This window comes from Homalodisca vitripennis, chromosome 4, assembly GCF_021130785.1.
Source record: "Homalodisca vitripennis isolate AUS2020 chromosome 4, UT_GWSS_2.1, whole genome shotgun sequence".
Taxonomy (NCBI): domain Eukaryota; kingdom Metazoa; phylum Arthropoda; class Insecta; order Hemiptera; family Cicadellidae; genus Homalodisca; species Homalodisca vitripennis.
In genome coordinates this window covers 158,548,010-158,568,164 of record NC_060210.1, presented here as the reverse complement: position 1 = coordinate 158,568,164, position 20,155 = coordinate 158,548,010, and the positions used below count along the sequence as shown (strand labels likewise).

The 20,155-nt window shown below is 31.6% G+C and overlaps 1 protein-coding gene across 7 annotated transcripts in view; it reads right to left on the bottom strand.

Moving 5' to 3' along the window:
• Window positions 1-20,155, bottom strand: part of LOC124360410 (repetitive organellar protein-like) — a 96,430-nt gene that overhangs the window by 46,706 nt on the left and 29,569 nt on the right. For 5 of the 7 annotated variants that reach the window (XM_046814019.1, XM_046814022.1, XM_046814021.1 and 2 more), the window contains exons 6-13: window positions 19,454-19,589; window positions 16,702-16,907; window positions 13,699-13,830; window positions 11,494-11,688; window positions 6,303-6,680; window positions 5,662-6,039; window positions 4,788-5,165; window positions 3,143-3,520 (exon numbers count right to left, since the gene is read on the bottom strand). In XM_046814019.1, coding sequence (XP_046669975.1) covers window positions 3,143-3,520; window positions 4,788-5,165; window positions 5,662-6,039; window positions 6,303-6,680; window positions 11,494-11,688; window positions 13,699-13,830; window positions 16,702-16,907; window positions 19,454-19,589 — 2,181 coding nt within the window. The remainder of the gene's footprint in view (window positions 1-3,142; window positions 3,521-4,787; window positions 5,166-5,661; window positions 6,040-6,302; window positions 6,681-11,493; window positions 11,689-13,698; window positions 13,831-16,701; window positions 16,908-19,453; window positions 19,590-20,155) is intronic. The other 2 variants (XM_046814023.1, XM_046814024.1) reach the window with 1 other exon arrangement.

Genomic DNA, 20,155 nt, shown 5'->3' with positions numbered 1-20,155 from the left:
ATTACTGTCATTGATAAAACTGTCCAGGACTTGTATTTTGTTATTCAAACCTTGCACATTTAAATATAAGAATTTTATATGGCACTCAGATTGTTTTAAGTTGGGAGAAATATTCTTAACTTTTACACCTGCTTTTTTAACTGATTTATCTTGGACAAAAAATTAGAACTAATACTACAAGCACCATTAATATTTGTCTCTGGTGATAGTGTTGACTCTAAAGTTGAGGATGATGTTTCCAGTTCGGCCAAGATGGTAATTCTAGAAGAAAGCTCAGAGGCAGTTTCAATGGTGTTCCTGTTGTTGTTGGAGTTTGAAGAAACTGGGGGAACTTGTTGACTGGCAGTTACTTCTTCTGCCACTTGTTTGTAGATTTCATTTGGAATGAGCATAGTTGTCGGTTTTACTCCACTATGTAATGTTGAGGTTGATATTTGAATTTCAGCTTCGAATTCGACGACTTTCTTCATGGCAAGATTCTTTATCATTTCAGCAACCCGGTTTTTACCTCTTCGGTTCATGTGTAAGCCATGCGCTGTGAACATGTCGTGGCAGGAGATGGAGGGGAAGAAGTTTCACCGTGCCATCGTGCACTTCGCTAATATTCTCCAGTTCAGCATTTATTTTTGTAATATTTTGATCTAGCTCCCAGCGATCATGCCTCATGGGTAGTGTAGCCAGCAAGAGGGTGGTGTGCTTTATATTGTTAATTAATGTATGAACATCATTCATGAGCTGCTTTACACCTGATTTCTCAACATTATTTGTGCCTGCCATCACTAAGAGGTAATCAGAGCTGGTCAAACCTTTTGTGATCTCTCCCACCTCTTCTACGACCTGGTCAAATCTTGCTCCTGGCCTAACATAAGAACACACATTCAAAGATGACCTTTGTTCAACCATAGTACTGAGCTTTTTCCCATGACTGTCCGCTAGAATGATCAGTTTGGGCCTTGAAGTTGTATTTCCATGCTGAACGTTAGTTTCTGCTTTAGCATTAGATTTAGTATTTGGTTTTATAATTGATTTATGAGTGGGCCTTGAATTTTCCTCTGTTTTATCATTTTCAACAATGTCGTCCATTTCAAGAATTTGAAACTGGTTTTCAGTTGTAAAAGTGTTTTTTTGTATGAGAGGCGAACTATTTTTGGCATTGTTCCGAAAGTGAACTTTAACATTTGAGAAATCAGAGTATTGTAGAGGTGGGTAGCAGTGGAGACACTTATTATTTTCAGTTGATTCATTTAGTTCGTCAATGTTATCCCGAAGTTTAAGAATGAGTATTTCTTTATTATTAAGTTCTTTTTCGTATTGTTCCAGTCTAGTTAAAAGTTCTTCGTTCGCTTTATTTTCTGAAGCTTCCTTTCTTGTCTGTGTACTGGTTGAAATCAAAATTTTTGGGGACAGATAGTTTAGTTCCTCTAAATTGCAATAATTTTCCAATTTGTTGTGCAGTTCCAACAGCTCTTTATCTTTCTTACATAATTTGTTTTCAAGCAATTTTATTTGGTCTCTGAGACTGGTTATCTCCTTCTCAAAATTCATGCACATCTCAGTAGCTTCTTCCTCCACCAGACGTAGGGATGATTCCATTTTTTCCTTTTCATATCGTAGCTGGCTGTTTATTTCATTTACTTCAATTGAACTTTGTTCAGCTGGGTCGTTTGTAAAGATCTCTTCTGTGTCTTCATCAGTATAGCCTGCATTCTGTACTGGATTGAGCAGAACATGCGTTTCAGCTTCCTCTAATGCGATTTTTAAAGTAGGTGTAATTTTCTTTTTTGGCAATTTTTCTGATAGATATTTATTATACGAGAAAACATCTGCTTCCTTGCACAATGCAGTTTCATTTGTGCCAAAAAATACAATGTGGTATTTGTTGTTTTCGAATTTTGTAATGAAAGCAGGCCATGGTTGATATCCCCTCACTTTGGCAATTTATGTTTGTTTAATCTATTGATTGATTGATAAACTTCCAGGTAACTGTTAAATCACCATTAAAAGTTCTTATTTTATTGAATTAAATATGTATTATATAGAAGAAATTGTCAAATTTAATTCAAAAAGTTCAAACAAATAAATAAATTTATAATATTGTATAATATAACTCTATAATATCTCCGTCTTATTAGTATTTAAATGTCTCATTTCTTAGAGAAAGAATTGTGAGAGATGCTTACAATATTAGATTTATATTTAAAGTATTGGTAATAATAGCACTTCTTATTTTAACATATTCTGTAATTATTGTAGTTGTACACAATGCTTGCCAGATAAGAAAATTGGACTTGGACTTCGATCCCTAACAAGCAGTATGTAAACGGTAAGTGTGTCCACCCAAATTTATTAATAGGATTCTATATTTCATTGGCTGAATGAAACAAAGTGTGAAAATCAGAACATCTGAAAAGTTCTTATCTGCTTGCGTTTGTATATCGGAGTATAGGTATACTCCACATATTATCGAACACCGAAAGTAGGGTATGTACGCACAGGTATGTACAATCATTATAACAAGAGAGGTTTAAATGCAGCAAAGAGATTTAGGACCAAATTTGGTTTATTACATAGTACAGCTCAACAACTTCATCCTACTCCTGACAAGATTCTTCATGGATAAAGTAGGCTTCTCACAACTATGAATATATTATGTATGAGTAAATATATGTCTTCTTTTATCTTGACTGAGACGACAATCAAAATTCAATAATGGAAATAAAAATATAATTCATTTGAACCAGACGTGCTCTTACAAAGACAAAACTGGAAAAACTGTCAACTACAGATCGCTGTACTGCAATGCCTGTAATGGCAAGAATGAGCATTTTCCTACTACAAAATGTTGAACAATACTTAACAATAAATTGAATAAATTAAACAACCAAATAATAGAATAAACTTGATAAACTGATAAAATAAAACAATAATTCAGCTACATCTGACAGAAGGTAAGGGTTTAATTTTCATAAAATACCGAACTTAGATATAATTTTAATGGCTTTTGTTTACATTTTATAAAACAATGAAAAAATATTAAAAAGTATTTAACTGTCCACATTACATTATTATAGTCAATGTTGTAATAGAAACTAAACTGGTACTATTTATGGTAGCTAAATCAACAATTAGTAATATAACCTACCTGACTAAGAATGTTGGAATGCAAATCTTTTTTCTCATTTTCGACTTTTTCATACATCATTTTCAATTCAGACAGTTCAGATTCGTAACAAGTAACAGTATTATTCAATTCAGTAATTTTCTCTGCAAACTTGTCAATTTCTGCTAGCTGATCACTGACGTTATTGTTCGCATCAGTTAAAGCAGACTCTAACATACTTTTCTCGGACAACAATCTCGTATTTTCTTCCTGAGATATTTTCAAATCATTTTTGACAGATGACAATTCTTCACGTAATTCATTACAGACTTTTTGTAACTCTTCTATTGCAATTTGTTTTGATAACAAATTTGCTTCTAAGTTTATCTTGGTTTTCAGTAGTTCAGATACCTGAGAGGCCTGAAATATTCAATTCAATTGTTGTGAATCTTTTAAGTGTAAAAATACTCATACAGGTTTTAAAACAAGTCTATATCAACAAAATTCTACTATTATCGTACATTGCATAACATAATTTTATAATAACTATGTCTTATTACTATTTAAATGTCTCATTTGTTAGAAAAGTATTAAATTGTGAGAGATGCTATGAATATCAATTTTATATTTAAAGTATTGGTAATAACAACATTTCTTATTTTAACATACAGTATTCTGTAATTATTGCTGGTGTGCACATTGTTTACCAGATAAGAAAATTGGACATTATGGTTGAACGGTACTTTTAAATACTGATTTTAGATTCCCGATTTAGTTCTCAGTGGCTATTACTTTTTGGCTTTCAATTGAAGAAGTATCTGGGGGTCAGCACTGCTATTGTGACAAGGTAGACAAAACAAATGTCGCTGTTGTTGAAAACTCACTTTTATGAGGATGGGCTTCAAACGCTGATTGAACAATACAATAAGAGGCTAACAATGGTGACAAATTATGTAGAGAAAGCAAACAAACTTTCATATACAAATAAATCGTTAAAGACTTTGGTTTGTACAGGCCTCTTAAAATGTTGGTACATACTTTTAAACAATTATTTCTTAAAAAAATAAAATTAAAAAAACTATAGCAGAATTTACCAAATGCAGAAACAATAGGCACTGATGTATAATTATGATAGAAAAAAATTAACTTTTGGTTATCTGGAATAGAACAATTTGCAAAAGAACCACAATAAAACAAATGTCTTAGAAATATTAAAGAAACTAGAGCATTTTTAACTTCTCTCACATTTTTAAACTGGTTTAGTCAAATAACCATATTCTCATAAGTTTGAGATTCGAGGTATTTTTCAATTAAGTAATGTTCTATAGACTAGAGTTATTTTAATTTCCTCAACTGTAGATTGTATACTTAAAAATCTTATTTTTAATTATGTTTAATTTCAGGGAAATGCAAATTTTGAGACTTTCTCTGACTGTCATCATAACTAGTTTGATGTTTGTTGGCAGGCTACAAAATTTGTATGTATTATAAGCAGTTGCCTGATACCAAGTACTGTGGGTCACCGAGAAAGAATAAGAAGATGTACTAACTATTTGTAGTTGATTGATCTTAATTTAAAAACTGTAAAGACTATTTTTAACTCACAGAGCCCAAAGTTAATGCCTCAACAACTTTAGTTGTATCAGCTTAGAATTTACAAGATATAATTGACTGTTACATTACTTACCTGACTCTGAAGTGACAACTGTGACTCTTTATTCTCATTTACTATTGTTTCAAACATTATTCTCAATTCAGTCAGTTCGGATTGAGTTCTGCTGATTGTATCATTTAGTCTAATAACCTCATCTGCATAATTTTCTATTTCTTTTGTATATTCATTGACTTTAACATTGGCATTAGTTAAATCAGTCTCTAAGGTCTTCTTACTGGATGATAATTTCTCAATTTCTTCTTTTGACAGTTGTAAATTGCTTCTTGCAGAAGACAAATCTTCTTGAAGATTATTGCAAATTGTATTTAACTCTTCTATTGTTATTTGTTTTCCTTGTAAATTTTTCTCTAAGTTTACCTTAGTCTCCAGTAGTTCAGATATTGTATTAGACTGAAATCATATGCATTTTAAATTAAAATAACCACTTTACGTGCCACATGTTTTCAAGATATAATTAAGAATAAAATCACAGTAAAAGTTGAAAAAATTGGTGTAATAGAATACATTATTTGATATTAAATATGGAACAATATTTTGTAATAATATGTTGAATACATTAAATAAGAAAAAGAACTTGCTCTCTTCTATAACTCATGGCTATATCTGTTCTATATATATAGATAGATAGATAGGTTACAACAATAATTCAGCTACATCTAAAAGGAGGAAAAAGCTTTATAAACTTACTTGCCATGCAAAAATGAGATTGAATAACTTTTTAAATTTTTACCAACCAATGCAGTATTTGATTTTACTTGTAATATGGTAGTCATTACTATTTAATGGAGGCTGCATCAGTACTATATATGAGTAAACTTAAGAAACAATTTAGTTAATTGAAAATAATGTGTGTATAACAATCCTACCAAAATTATGGATTAATTACCTGGTTCTTAACGACAGACTGCAAATCCTTTTTCTCAATTTCAGTTGTCTTGAACAATATTTCCAATTCCGACACTTGAGACTCGTAACAACTTATAGCACTATTAAGTTCATTGATTTTCTCAGAAAAATTGTCCAATTCAGCTTGTTGATTGCTGACTTTATTGTTGGCATCGACTAAAGCAGACTCCAAGGTACTATTCTTGGATGTCAATCTTGTATTTTCTTCTTGAGATATTTGTAAATTGTTTTTGGCAGTTGATAGCTCTTCTTGTTGACCCTTAGAAATTGTTTGTATTTCTTCAATTGAATTTTGTTTTAATTTCAATTCATCTTTTAAGTGTATGTTTGCGCTTTGTAGTTCAGACATTTGAGAAGCCTAAAAAACATTTCAATGTTATACATTCTTCAACTACAGATGTAGATTATATAAAGATTTTATATTAAGAGCTATGTATGATAAACTTTACAACTAATTGGCTATAATTATTGAAAAACTAGTACCTATCATAATTGATAAATTTTTATTAAGCACACAACTTTTAATAAAATTGTAAAGCAACCAATGATTGCATTAGAATATTTATTAACTTCAATAAATTACAATTTGTACTAGATTTCACTATTAATTTTATTACCTACCTGATGCTGAATGATGGACTGCAAATCATTTTTGTCATTTTCAGTTCTTTTATTCAACATTCTCAAATCGGACAGTTGGGATTCAAAACATTTGATACTACCATGAAGTTCAGTAACTTTCTCTGCATATTTGGCCAGTTCTGCTTGTTGATCATGAACTTTACTGTTGGCATCATTTAAATTGGACTCCAAGATACCATTCTTATATTTTAATGTCTTATTTTCTTCTAAGTACATTTGCAAACTGGACTTGAGAGAAGACACCTCCTCTTCCAAGTTATTACAAACCTCCCTTAACTTTTTTCTTTCAGTTTCATTATATTCTAACTTTTCTTCCAAACATGTCATTGTTTTACGTTGATCAGATATCTGAGAGACCTATAATCATAGTTATATTTTAGAATGATATACTATTAAAATGTAACTGAATTAATTATAAAAATAGATTATAATGTGATTAACTTTTAATATCTTCTCTAAGACATATTCTTCACACCAAAAAAACATTTTGAAGAGAAAGAGAAACAATATTTATACAAAGATTGACATTTGGTAGAGTATCAGTTGATAAGAACCCTGGCAAACCAGTTTAGACCAGTAAAGATGTTGACAGAGGACCTTACTTTTTAATCTATCACTCTAAAGTAGGGGGTCAACAAACGATGGACCAAAATCCGGATCTGGATCGCCATCATATTTTGTGCGGACCTTGTGTCACCATTTAAAACTATTTTACATATGTAACTTGAATGCATTATTTGATTTCCACCTAGCTTGTCTTTCCTATAGTCGTTGATTCGCCAATGGATCGGTACAGAGCACAAGATTGTCAGTCATTGCAGTGGGTAATTAGTGCAGCGCAGTGTGTTAGAGGGGGCGAGTATGCGCTGATGCCCGCTCCTTCAATAAGTCAGTATCTAGTTTTTATGTTGAGTAAAAGACACCATGTGTGCCAAATACGTTTACTTAGCTATGATACGTGTTAATATTCCTTTTATTTTTTACAATAAAGCCATAAAAAGAAAGGTGGAAGTTGAAAATGGACTTTTTTTGCCAGAATACAGACTTATTTGTATTGTTTCACGCTGCCAAATTGAGTTTGAGCAGTACCAATGTGCTTGATTTGTCAACAAACAGTTGTGTTTGTTAAAAGCTTGAATATAAAACGAAAAACTACGTATGTATCTTTGACTCAAATCATGAGTCGTTCAATGACTGAGAAGGAGAAGTGTGGTGAGACTTCTTTACGTATTTCTTGGATTATTGCTAAGTATATGAAACTATTCACCGATGCTGGTATAGTTAAGGAATGCATGCTTGAGGTAGGCAATGTTTTGTTTGATACCTTGATAATTTTGAAAAGATGTAATTATTCAACGGATTACATTATCTATAAAAAAACACACGTTATGGCAAGAGAAAACCATTGTGATGTGAAAGGGCAGTTACATAATTCCAACTATTATGCTCTGACTATGGATGAATCATGTGACATTACTGATAAAGCTCAATTGGTTACATTTGTTCATTTCTTGGATAAAATGAAAGAAACTTTTGTTGAGGAGCTATTGCTTATTTTGCCATTAATAGGAAGAACCTGGAGAGAAGACGGTGATGGATTATTTCAACATTAATCAGACATCAACCAACACCTACATAAGGTTTTTTAGCTATAAAGAAAATGTAACACCTATTACTTTCGTGTATAAGATATTTTAAAACACATCAATGATTTGAACCTTAAAATTCAAGACAAAAAAAAGCTTGTATGGGGGTTCCTGACAGAAGTAAAAAACTTGACAACGAACTTTACGTTGTCTAATACCACACATTCATTAAGGATCTTAAATCGGAATTTGAAAACAAATTCACGGATTTTAAGAAAATTGAGAATGTTGCTGACACCCTACATAACATTTACTCTCTGTATCCTGCTGATGAATGGAGCAATGAAGCTGCAAATATTTTTAGGAGTAATAAAGCTGCTCTCCAGACTGACATTTTCGATTTCCAAGAAAATATATTTTTAAAACACAAAAAAGAAGTGGTTTCTTATCAAAAGTTTTGAATAAAATTTATTTATGGTAATACCCAGGTTACTTTTTAAATTAATATCCAGAATTTAGAAAATTAGCCTTGAAACTTCTCACTTTGTTTGGGGCAACACATCTTTGTGAATCAATATTTACTAATATGAATGAACTTCATTAAAACTAAATTCCGGATAAGACTTACCAACGAACATTTCCAAGATTTAATGACAATTGCCTACACAAACTTTAGTCCAAATTTTGGACAGACAGTTCAAGGCAAAAATGTTGTTTTTCTCATTAATATTGTAAAAACGCATGGTACTTCCTTTTGTTTATAACGTTTGCTCATTATTTAATAAAATAATGTTCTGAAACCTATTTGTTTTATTTTTTCACTGATTTTGTATCTACACAATATTTAAATAGTACAGTTTATTATTTTATTTATTAAGGCCATAGGTGGTATTTTCCTTCCGGACCATGACAGTTATGATAATCTTTTAAAAAGGACCCCTAATAAAAGTAATTGGTGACCCCTGCTGTAAAGGATGTACCTCACACAGTTAAGCTTCTGTCATATATAAAAAAGGGTGGGGTTCGTTGTGGACTATCCATTTCAGTTAAAAATACTAAGTGTTATATCTTAACTAATTTTACTTTATCAATGAATAGTTGTTTACAACGAGGAATTTCCTTAATTGTTTGAAAATTTGTAATCTTGTACCTGTACCTGTACTTAACACAGGGAAAGTAGGTAATCAAAGCAATTGTATTATAGACCGATTGCTTAGTTCTAGTATTATCCAGAACCATAGAAGTAGTAATAGCAAAACAATTAACACATTGACTGCGACGTAGTTTCACCCCGCTCTAGCAAGTGGCTACACCACACTGAAACGGTAAATAAGCAGTAGAACGCAGGGTCGCCGGCGACCCCGCCGCTACCCAGTGGCGCCACGTGACCGGTGACCGCGCCGCACCGAATGTGTTAATGTATAATTATTTGTCTTTCCATCCACTGTGACAGTCATCCTCCACAGTAAACTAGATATATCGACCATTTTACTCTGACATTATCTCTTCATGTGATAATGCCAGTGATGTGCCATTCCTGGTCAATTTTGTTGTCCAGATTTAAGTCACAGTGGATTTTACTATGCCCAATACGTTCTACTAGCAGGTATCAGTCAAAGGTGCACCCTTCAAGGGGATGTACAGATGACTCAGGCTTTCGTTGTAGATGAGGGCAAGATACCTGTACGTCCCTCTAGCATGATTATACTCATGTCGCATGACAACAGACTAGAATTTTGTCTTTGAGTTCCATTTTTTCATTATTGTGATGATTTAATTAATCCGAACAGGTTTAAGCCGCAATAAGTTTTCAATTAGGAAGACTCTCCTGTATAATTTTAAACATTTAAATACTAGGCAATAATAATGTTATAATAAAAAAACTCAAAAATACAATTTTCAGTATATTGTTACGAAATAGAAAAATAGGAGGACCATCATTTTGATATAAACAAAACACAAAGTATGAGGAAAAATTGTATTATATATATATATATATATATATATTTGAAAGTGACACTAAAATACTATTTTTCAACATAGTCACCATACAAATTTAGGCACTTAAAGTGGTAAACTAATTTAGAAATTCCAAGCATTTTAAAATTCTGCTGCCTAAGACTCCCGCAGCTCCAAATCGTCATCAACGTGCTGCATCGCAATTCAGGTGTTTTAAACAAGACTCGTCTCCTGTATCGATTTGATCGAGCAGCGAATCACCATCCTTTTCGTAAGTGTCCAAAAATGTCAATGAAGCAAACATATGCTGATTTATATGGGTTTCTGTTAAGACTTTTGGTACCCATCTTGCACAACATTTATGGTAACCTAACTTCTGCATAACAATTTCGTGTAACTAACTCCTTGAAATTTGAGGAAAACTAAGTGAGAGTTTATTGTGAATCAGTGGTCTTCTTTAATCTTATCATCGACTTTAGATCAGGGTTGCTACAGGAGTCCAATAATGAAATTCCCTGACTTTTCCCTGATTTCCAGACCAAATTTTTCATTTTTCCCTGACTTTTTTCGACGCAATCCCCAGGGTTTTTTGGCAATTAATGGGTGGGCCAGCTGAGCCGCCTCGGCTGCCTGCTTCATGCGCAGCGTCGTCTGCAGGCTTGGACTCGGCCCGGCAGCAGTAAGTTTATTTGTGTAAAGGGATTTTATATTTTTTCCCTGACCAACGTCGAAATTCCCTGACTTTTCCCTGACTTGAGACCGGATTCCCTGACTTTTCCCTGATTTCCAGTCCTGTTTTTTTCCCCTGACTTTTCCCTGACTTCCCTGACCTGTAGCATCCCTGTAGATACAATTTTACCGGTCACAATGATTAGCCGTCCACTTCTTTTATCATCAGACACATTAGTTCGGCCACTTTTAAACCTAATACATAACTGACGCACTCCACCTTCAGTAATAACATTCCCATAAATTTCACAGAGTTGGTGATAAATCTCAATTGGTTTATTGTGCTTAGCCAACAAAAACTGTTTTATACCGACCACACTTCACAACTCAGGGGATTTTCAATTGCATCACACATTTTAAACTGCTATCATGAAACAAAAAGGAGCGACAGTAACCTCTCGTTAGCATGGCTGATTAGCCACTGAATGAAGAAACGCCCTGACTTAAAATTGGCCATGATAGTCCCCAAGCGAGTACACAGTAAAACTTAATCTACTTTCTGGATAGCCCTCGTAATAAATAGTAATCAATAAACAATATCACAGCAGTTCCAACCATTTACTAAGTATTACATTATTTGGCGTATTTTTAACACTAAATAATGAGAATAATTCCAAAAATTTTGAATTCTTAAGCTTTTCTTGTTAAGTACACCTTAAATTATATCAGTATAGCAAATTTCACTAGTTTTATTAAAATAGACTGCATAATATAAATAGATCCTATTGTTATACAAAAGTGTTCAAAAACAGCACATGCAATATCAGTAAACTGCAAAATTGTGTAGTATACAGGTACCATACCCACTATTTTTGAGATAATATGAGTTTATTGTTTGTAAAAGAATTTAGGTTCAAATTAAGTGGATTATAGGCTTATATATTTTATTTAAATACCTTATCATTTAGAACAGCTTGCAGTGATGACAGCTGATTTTTAAGCTGTTCTATGAGCTCCTGTTTTTCCATCAGCTGTAAATCAATAACAGACTGGCCAAGGTTTTCTTCACAGATAGGAGCAGAAATATCCAGAGAATAATCCAATGTTTTGTTCTGTTCCTCCTTGTATTGTTCTACGATCTGTTCAAGTTCCTAAAGCACATAGAAACATTGTTACTTTCCTGTTACTGCCATGCCATTATAACTTTATTTCACATATACATTAGGCAAGTATAGGAAATTTACTGTGAAAGAGAAGAAGTCCTATGTTCAGCTATTTGTGGGATCCACTTTTATGGGGTATCCTGAGTTTGAAAATAAAACTCTTCAGAAAACTGTCTACATATATGAATGTGTTTTCTTTTATCAACAGTTATTTCATGCCACTTACAGGTATTCTAAATTTGGTGAAATGTGGCATATAGGTGTAACTTGTGTTTGCCACATTATCACAGTATTTTTCAAATTTGTTCATTTTTATTTTATTCACGTTTGAGTATAAAAAAAGGTTCTTTGTTTAAAGTTTGTTATTGATGATGGCAGGTTTGAAAGGATAACAGGATTTTGGACATTAACCATCGTTATATGTTATAAAAGTTATAACACAACGTTTCGATGATTGGAATCTATCTTCTTCATCAGGTAGAGGAGGTATTAATATATACAAAAATAACAAAGAGAAAGAAGTAAAAAAGGGAAAGAAATGGGCACTGCAGTATCCCACTGTAGCCTGTGCTAGTGTGATATGTGATTGTGATCCTCGTACTTGTGATTTGTGCTCGGGACTTGCATCCTTTACAGTGGGAACACCTGGACTGGACTCCAAGCAGCTTTTGGTATGTTTGAACCCTTTTCTTTACCTTTTTTATTTCTCTCTGTTAGTTATATTTGTATGCATTGTCCCCCACCTGAAGAAGAGGATAGATTCCAATCCTCGAAACGTTGTGTTATACCTTCTATAACCTATAACGATGGCAAATGAACAGAATGTTCTCAGAAAGCAGGTGCCGGCCAAGGTAAATGAACAAAATCTGCTCAATTAAATTTAAATTGGTGATAGAAATTTAACGTTTTCAGTAGTGGTTTATAAAATTAAACACTCAAGATGACTAATGGCTTTAAGAGCTCATAATGTGATCAATGCTGAATTGTTTAACCATCCAGTCAAGAATAAAAACTAAGATGGTAATTTAACAACAACTTTTTTTTTAATTATTATAGAATTACATTCTAGGATGTACTAATAACAATACATCATGTTAAAAGTTTGATCTTTATCAAATCACAAGTTTCCGAGTTATGAATTTTCGAAGTTGTAAAGAAAACTGCCAAAATGTGTACCGGTCTTTGTTGTTATTAACATTAAAACTGGAAGTTATTGTTTGTAAATTATTTAATGTCTAAGCACAGAAATAAACACAATGTTAATGTAACTGAAAATGTCTACTGATTACTTTGTTTTTAACTTTTAAACTCAAGCAAGTATCTAAGCAGTTGGATCCAAGAGTAAATATTTTTCATATTTATGACATACATGTAAAAAAGAATATATAATTTTAGAATATAGGTTAATCAGATAGGACTGCTAGGACAAGTCTGGAGGGAAAATAATTAAAATCATAAGAACATCATTAGTCAAAATAATACCTCTTCTGAAATCAAACATTATTAATATGCAAATGAAACAAAACTTCCTTAATAGCTTTTTAAAGCAGACATACTCTGCTTTACCAATCAAGTGCACTGAGACAATAAACACAACTATTTACAAAACCAAAGAACTAAAATTTCATATATTTATTATACAAATTATTTTCAAATATATTGGCCAAACACTGCTGTGTCATCTGGACTTCAGTGGCATCTTATACATGCCTGATTCTAAAGCTGTTTAAATAGACTGTAAAATAAACATTTTCATAAATTAAAAAATAAATTAAATTAACTGAAATGTAAAAATTAAAATAACTGAATAAAAATGGCACATTACAAAACCACTTGAAATTTATATATTTTGGCAAATATTATAATATTATTCATTATACTATATTTCTACACACAGTATTTTCCCAAAGTTATGATAATAATTTGATTACGGTAGCTAATTTTACAACAAATTAAAATAATACATTGTAAATATTGACTTGTAGTCAAGATTCTTACCTTAATTTCATTTTTTAAAGAAATGTTTTCACTTTGGATAGTAATGAGCTTGTTGTAATCCTCTAAAGATTGGTGCTCTTTTTCATCCAATAACTTTTCTAAAGTTTTTATTTCATTTGTCTTTTCTGAAATCTAAACAAAAACAATGAATTATAAGAAAACTTTTAAAAACTACAAAGAATTATAAAAACCATGTAATGTGAAGCTTACATACAGTAATACAGTATGTACCAAAATAAACAGAATTGCAATTGTAAGGTTTTATTTACATAGTTTTACCAACATGTACAAGTAATAAAAGTAATAAAGAAAAATCAAGTAATGTAGCCATGTGGAAAGGGTTTATTTAATGTGAATGTTGAGTTTAGCTCTAGTTCACCTTCCTCTTAGTGCAGCGTCTGGAATTTGACACTGTCACAGACTTGACTCCTGGAATCTGGAGTCATGTTCATCTGAAGAGAAGAGATCCAAAATAAGTCGGCAATGAAGAAGCTCAAAATAAACTCTATGTCGTTTCGACATCAGAGTCACCTAGACTACAAAATATAATATAATCTAGGTGAAGAGTTATTCTCATTATCTCATCAGGAGCAAATTTAAGTGTACTATGATTTTTTAGACACAATCTCTAAGCACAGGCGTCACATTCCAGACGCGTCATCCTCCACTAAGAGGTCGTGAAAAAATGGACGAATTATGCCTTGTCTTGACACAGCACACCGAATGGTTACATGCTTATTGCACTCTGGCCTCTCTACAACACTGTCAGGACATTCAAACCCAAGAAAACATGTTGTCTGCTTGTTTGTGAAATGATTGAGATGCCAGTGACATTTATTTGAAAACCATACATTACTCAGAAACTCCGGTTTTCCATAACACATTGCTAACATTGAAGCACAATACTGAAATCTGAATGTTTTATTTATACAGCCTAAAGAATGCCCAGTTAGTATCTTGTAAGGGAAAACCATAAATATTTTTGAACACTTTTCTCAACAACATATTGCTTATATTCAGTTTTATAGATGTTCAGTTTAAGCTTCTTTTTGGTGGATGTAATACTTGCTGCAACACTCCTCCATGATTTTCATTTGTACATACAGTATTTAGAAAACTGAACAGCCCTTCCACTATATCACACCACTTGTTCTTAGAAATTTTTGACAGCATTGCTTGGCAGGTTTTTGTAAAAATGTTATTGAACACGTAATGCAACGTGTGGTAAAATTAGTCTAGCCTTACGTTAGATTCCGAATGAGCGAAAATAATACTGTACGATAAAAGCTCTCTCAACAGTATACTTAGTATCACGTTAGCAAAAACTAAAATCAAATAAGAAAGGAATAATAAACACAAAGACGTGCCAAAAGTTGACACAGAGATTGAGAAAGCAAATACAGTTGATTCAGTTTCAGTATTGTTTATTTTGGTACATACTCTATTAAATAAAAGTGTAATTAAATAATCATTTTTTCAATCCATTATCCAAAGCGTTCATTCATCTAAATATGAACAAAATACTTAACATACATTATAAAATCTTCCACACTTCTTTCAAAATTACCAAGTCTAAAAGTGAGAATTTTTTAAATTCATCAAAATCTTTATGACAGTTTTTCAAAAGTTAGGAGACTTTTTTACAAAAATTTATACTTTACTGTTATTTTTTAACTTAACCTTTAAGTTAAAAAAAATAACTATAAGTCACTACATAATATTAAGTAAACCATCTTATCCCTAACCAACAATATTTAATAAGATTAGGGATAAGACTAATCATTAATCCATAGTAAAGTAGCAAAGAAAGATCAGCTGAAGATAAAAAAATGCATCAGTGATTTAAAAATTATTCCTAAAATTGGAAATGGATCAAAGTCAAATCATCTTTATTTACATGTACATAGAGTACAGTATTGCATCAAGATACAATCAAATAAATTAATATACACAATAAAAAGCATTTAGCAAATGACATAGGTTGTTATTTCTTCTAAGCCCTCCAGATCATCATAACTTCAAATACTTCATGTTAATGGTTAAATGTTGTGTATTAACAAGTAGCCCACATTCCAAGTTTCTAGATAATTTCTTACAAAGTATAGAAATTTGAAATGTAATATTTTAGTCTATGTGAAGGTTAGTCACGTCTATGTAGAAAATAGAGACCACAGGACACTCCTGTTCCATGAGCAAACTTGTGCTCACTTATAACTCAGTCTTTGGCCTTGAAAACATAGAACTTTATACATATGTCAAAATGAATTTGATATATATTTATGTATTTGAGATATACTGTATATATATATATATATATATATATATATATATATATATATATATATATACATATACAGCTCTTGTTTTGAGAAAAGTATATATGTCAAAATAAATATGCATTTAGGGCTGAACAATCAAATTATTATAAGTATGTCTTGTTAAAATATTTAAATGGTACTTGGAATTTATATTTAGTTCAAATCACATTCTATGTCAATTTTTAATATTTAATTATACATAAATGTACCAATTAGATCAAGTATTATTATCTAACACTACTGAATTCTGTAAATATATCGCTATAGCTTTATATCCCATTTAAGTATGTTTTAAGAAATTTAAGAATAAATTATACTAAAACTAATAGTGTTCATTCTAGTTTACAGAAATCAACAACCATTCTAGTTATTTTATTACTAGTTCTGGGATAAAATAAAATATTCTTACCAATATTAATGTAGTCAGGATCTCTATTTCATTGACCATGTCTTCAGTGAAACGAAAATCGTTGGTAACAGGGGCATTTAATTTAAAACTTAACCTTACTGTTTGTACAACAAAGTAAATCATTTTGATTTTAGATGCAAAGTTGTAAATTACATTTTACAGAATTAGAAGTTACAAAAAGAATTTAATGAGAACGCCATAATAATATTTTCATATTTTAGTTTTGTAGGCCTAAATATTAATACTAAAATATATGTACTTTATATCTGCATTTACCTCAATACTATATTTGTTGTCTTGGTTAATCAGAGAATCATTTTCTAATTTCAAATCTTGTAATTCAATTTTTAATTCTTCAATTTCTTTGAGAAGAGATTTTTCTCTGTTTTCATTATGAGCCTGATCTACTGGTCCTATTAAACTCTGATCTAATTCTTCTTTTAGGGCGATGTTCTCCTTAATTTTTCCATTCAGTAACAGTTCTGAAAAAATGTAATGTTACAATATTTAGAAGAAAAGTAAAAAGCATTATCTAGCTATTAACATTGTTTAATACTAAACTACCTTGTCTCCATACGTACTGTAATTTTCAGTGCTTTTGTAAATTATAAAATGTTAAAAACTATAATATATTTTAAACTTAACTGTTCCTCTAAAGACAACCACAATTATAAGGGGACTTATCAAAAAGATGAAATTATATGTAGGCAATGCGATGGTGACTGCTCAGAGAAGGCACAATACATGTTATGGGTAACAAAGAACAAATTCATCAGTAGCATTCAATCTGCTGCAACCTTTAAACAACAATATAAAGCACTTTGAGATACATACAGTCAATGCAATAGCGACTGTTTAGAGACGACGTAATGCATGGCATGGATAAAAGAGAACAAATACGTCAGTAGCATTCAATCTGCTGCAACCTTTAAACAACAATATAAAGCACTTTGAGATACATACAGTCAATGCAATAGCGACTGTTTAGAGACGACGTAATGCATGGCATGGATAAAAGAGAACAAATACGTCAGTAGCATTCAATCTGCTGCAACCTTAAACAACAATATAGAGCACTTTGAGATACATACAGTCAATGCAATAGCGACTGTTTAGAGACGTCATAATGTATGGCATGGATAAAAGAGAACAAATACGTCAGTAGCATTCAATCTGCTGCAACCTTAAACAACAATATAGAGCACTGTGAGATACATACAGTCAATGCAATAGCGACTGTTTAGAGACGACGTAATGCATGGCATGGATAAAAGAGAACAAATACGTCAGTAGCATTCAATCTGCTGCAACCTTTAAACAACAATATAAAGCACTTTGAGATACATACAGTCAATGCAATAGCGACTGTTTAGAGACGACGTAATGCATGGCATGGATAAAAGAGAACAAATACGTCAGTAGCATTCAATCTGCTGCAACCTTAAACAACAATATAGAGCACATTGAGATACATACAGTCAATGCAATAGCGACTATTTAGAGACGACGTAATGCATGGCATGGATAAAAGAGAACAAATACGTCAGTAGCATTCAATCTGCTGCAACCTTAAACAACAATATAGAGCACTGTGAGATACATACAGTCAATGCAATAGCGACTGTTTAGAGACGACGTAATGCATGGCATGGATAAAAGAGAACAAAACGTCAGTAGCATTCAATCTGCTGCAACCTTAAACAACAATATAGAGCACTTTGAGATACATACAGTCAATGCAATAGCGACTGTTTAGAGACGTCATAATGCATGGCATGGATAAAAGAGAACAAATACGTCAGTAGCATTCAATCTGCTGCAACCTTTAAACAACAATATAAAGCACTTTGAGATACATACAGTCAATGCAATAGCGACAGTTTAGAGACGGCGTAATGCATGGTATGGGTAAAAGAGAACAAATACGTCAGTAGCATTCAATCTGCTGCAATATTTAAACAACAATATAGAGCACTCTGAGATTTAAATGTCGATTGCCATAAATTACGCCTCTCTGCTTGTTAAGGTGTCTGTCATTATGGAAATTTCATTTCATATAATATGCACTATAATCTAGCTACCAAGAAGTTCAGACTGAATTAATGTAAACATTCGCTGAAACAAAATTTCTCATTAATCTGCCAGAAACATTTAAGAATACCAGCAATAAACTACTCAAGAAATAACAGCTTGCCTGGGTGCTGGGACAGTCATTCTACAATGTGCAGGAGAACATCGATGACTACTAACGACAAATTATTTATAATGCTTTAGTTTTGTTATTTTTATCAATTGTTTGATACAAATTCAGATCTTAATTACCTTGTTTTGAGTTTGCTCAATAATGAACCCCACTAGACTTTTATATGGGAGCACCTTAACAACATTGTGTAGTCAGAAATTAAACAGATTTGTATAACTATTGAAACTTGTAATAACAAACCATTGCTGCAATCACCTAAAATTACCCAGTGCACACAGGAAAGATGATTACCGGTTTGATTGGAGCAGGACATCCAACTGTATCCTTATACTAAACTATCTCTTGTAATAACAAGTTAATTTTTAAATTTTATTAGATGAGTAACCATTACGTTAAAGAATTGACTATACTTACCAAGAATGCTCCCATCCAAAAACAAAGCATAAGTATAAAAAAATGTATATACAAGAAAAACTATGGAACCTATTACACTGAAAATTCTCATTAAAAATTAAAATAGTTTTTAGTTTATGAAATGTGATTCTTTGAAACTGGATAGTTAGCACATCAAAATGTAAACCACAAAACTATCTTGTTCGTTTTATTTTGAAAAAAAAAATCCTGTTAATTAATTATTACTATGATTTGCCCATCAAGGGAGTAATCTATGTTCAAGTCTTAGTTCCAGGACATTTTGTTTACAGAATCAATTTATGAAATATTTTATATGACTTCCAAATGTGGCATATTGCATTATGGCACACATAATGAAGGTCTTGAACAAACTTCCTGAATACTCTATGGTTTTAATACTTGTGTACTTACGTGTCGTTTTAAGATCATTCTCCAATGACTGATTTTTTTCTATGAGTTCTGCTTTCTCATTAAGTTCTTCTTCTAATGCAGCTTTTAATCTCCTTATTTCATTTTCTTTATTCTTCTGGTCATGTACTGTAGGTGACTGCAATATAATTAATTTAATGTATTAATATGATTTATTTCCTATACTTATTGCTTAATGTACATCAAGTAAACTTGTAGTCTAAAATCATTTAGATATTTTCAAATGATATGTTTACAGTAACACAAAATAAATATTATATGACCACACTCATATGCAAAATCAAAAATTTTTAAAGTTTAATAGAAAGTAAAAAATTCAAAACAAATAAATGTCCTCTACAGTAACTTATATTGAAGACTAACTAACTCTGTATATAGGTAGGGAATTCTCACTTGTTTTTAAGATATTTATAAATGCTTAAACAAGAAAAGAGATTTGTTTGTTTTCAGAGCGTTTGTATTTACTTTAAACTTCAAGCTACAAAAGATTTTATTTGTAAAAAAAACAAACTTTTGAATCTACATTTATAATTATTTTTAAAAGAAGTAAAAATACCCAATAGATGTTAGATTTACAGTTGAGAATATTCAAATGGACAAGTATTTATATAGATGATTTTACAATATTAAAATCCATAAGGAATGTCAGCACTCTGAGCTCTCATATCTTCATTTATCATGGGA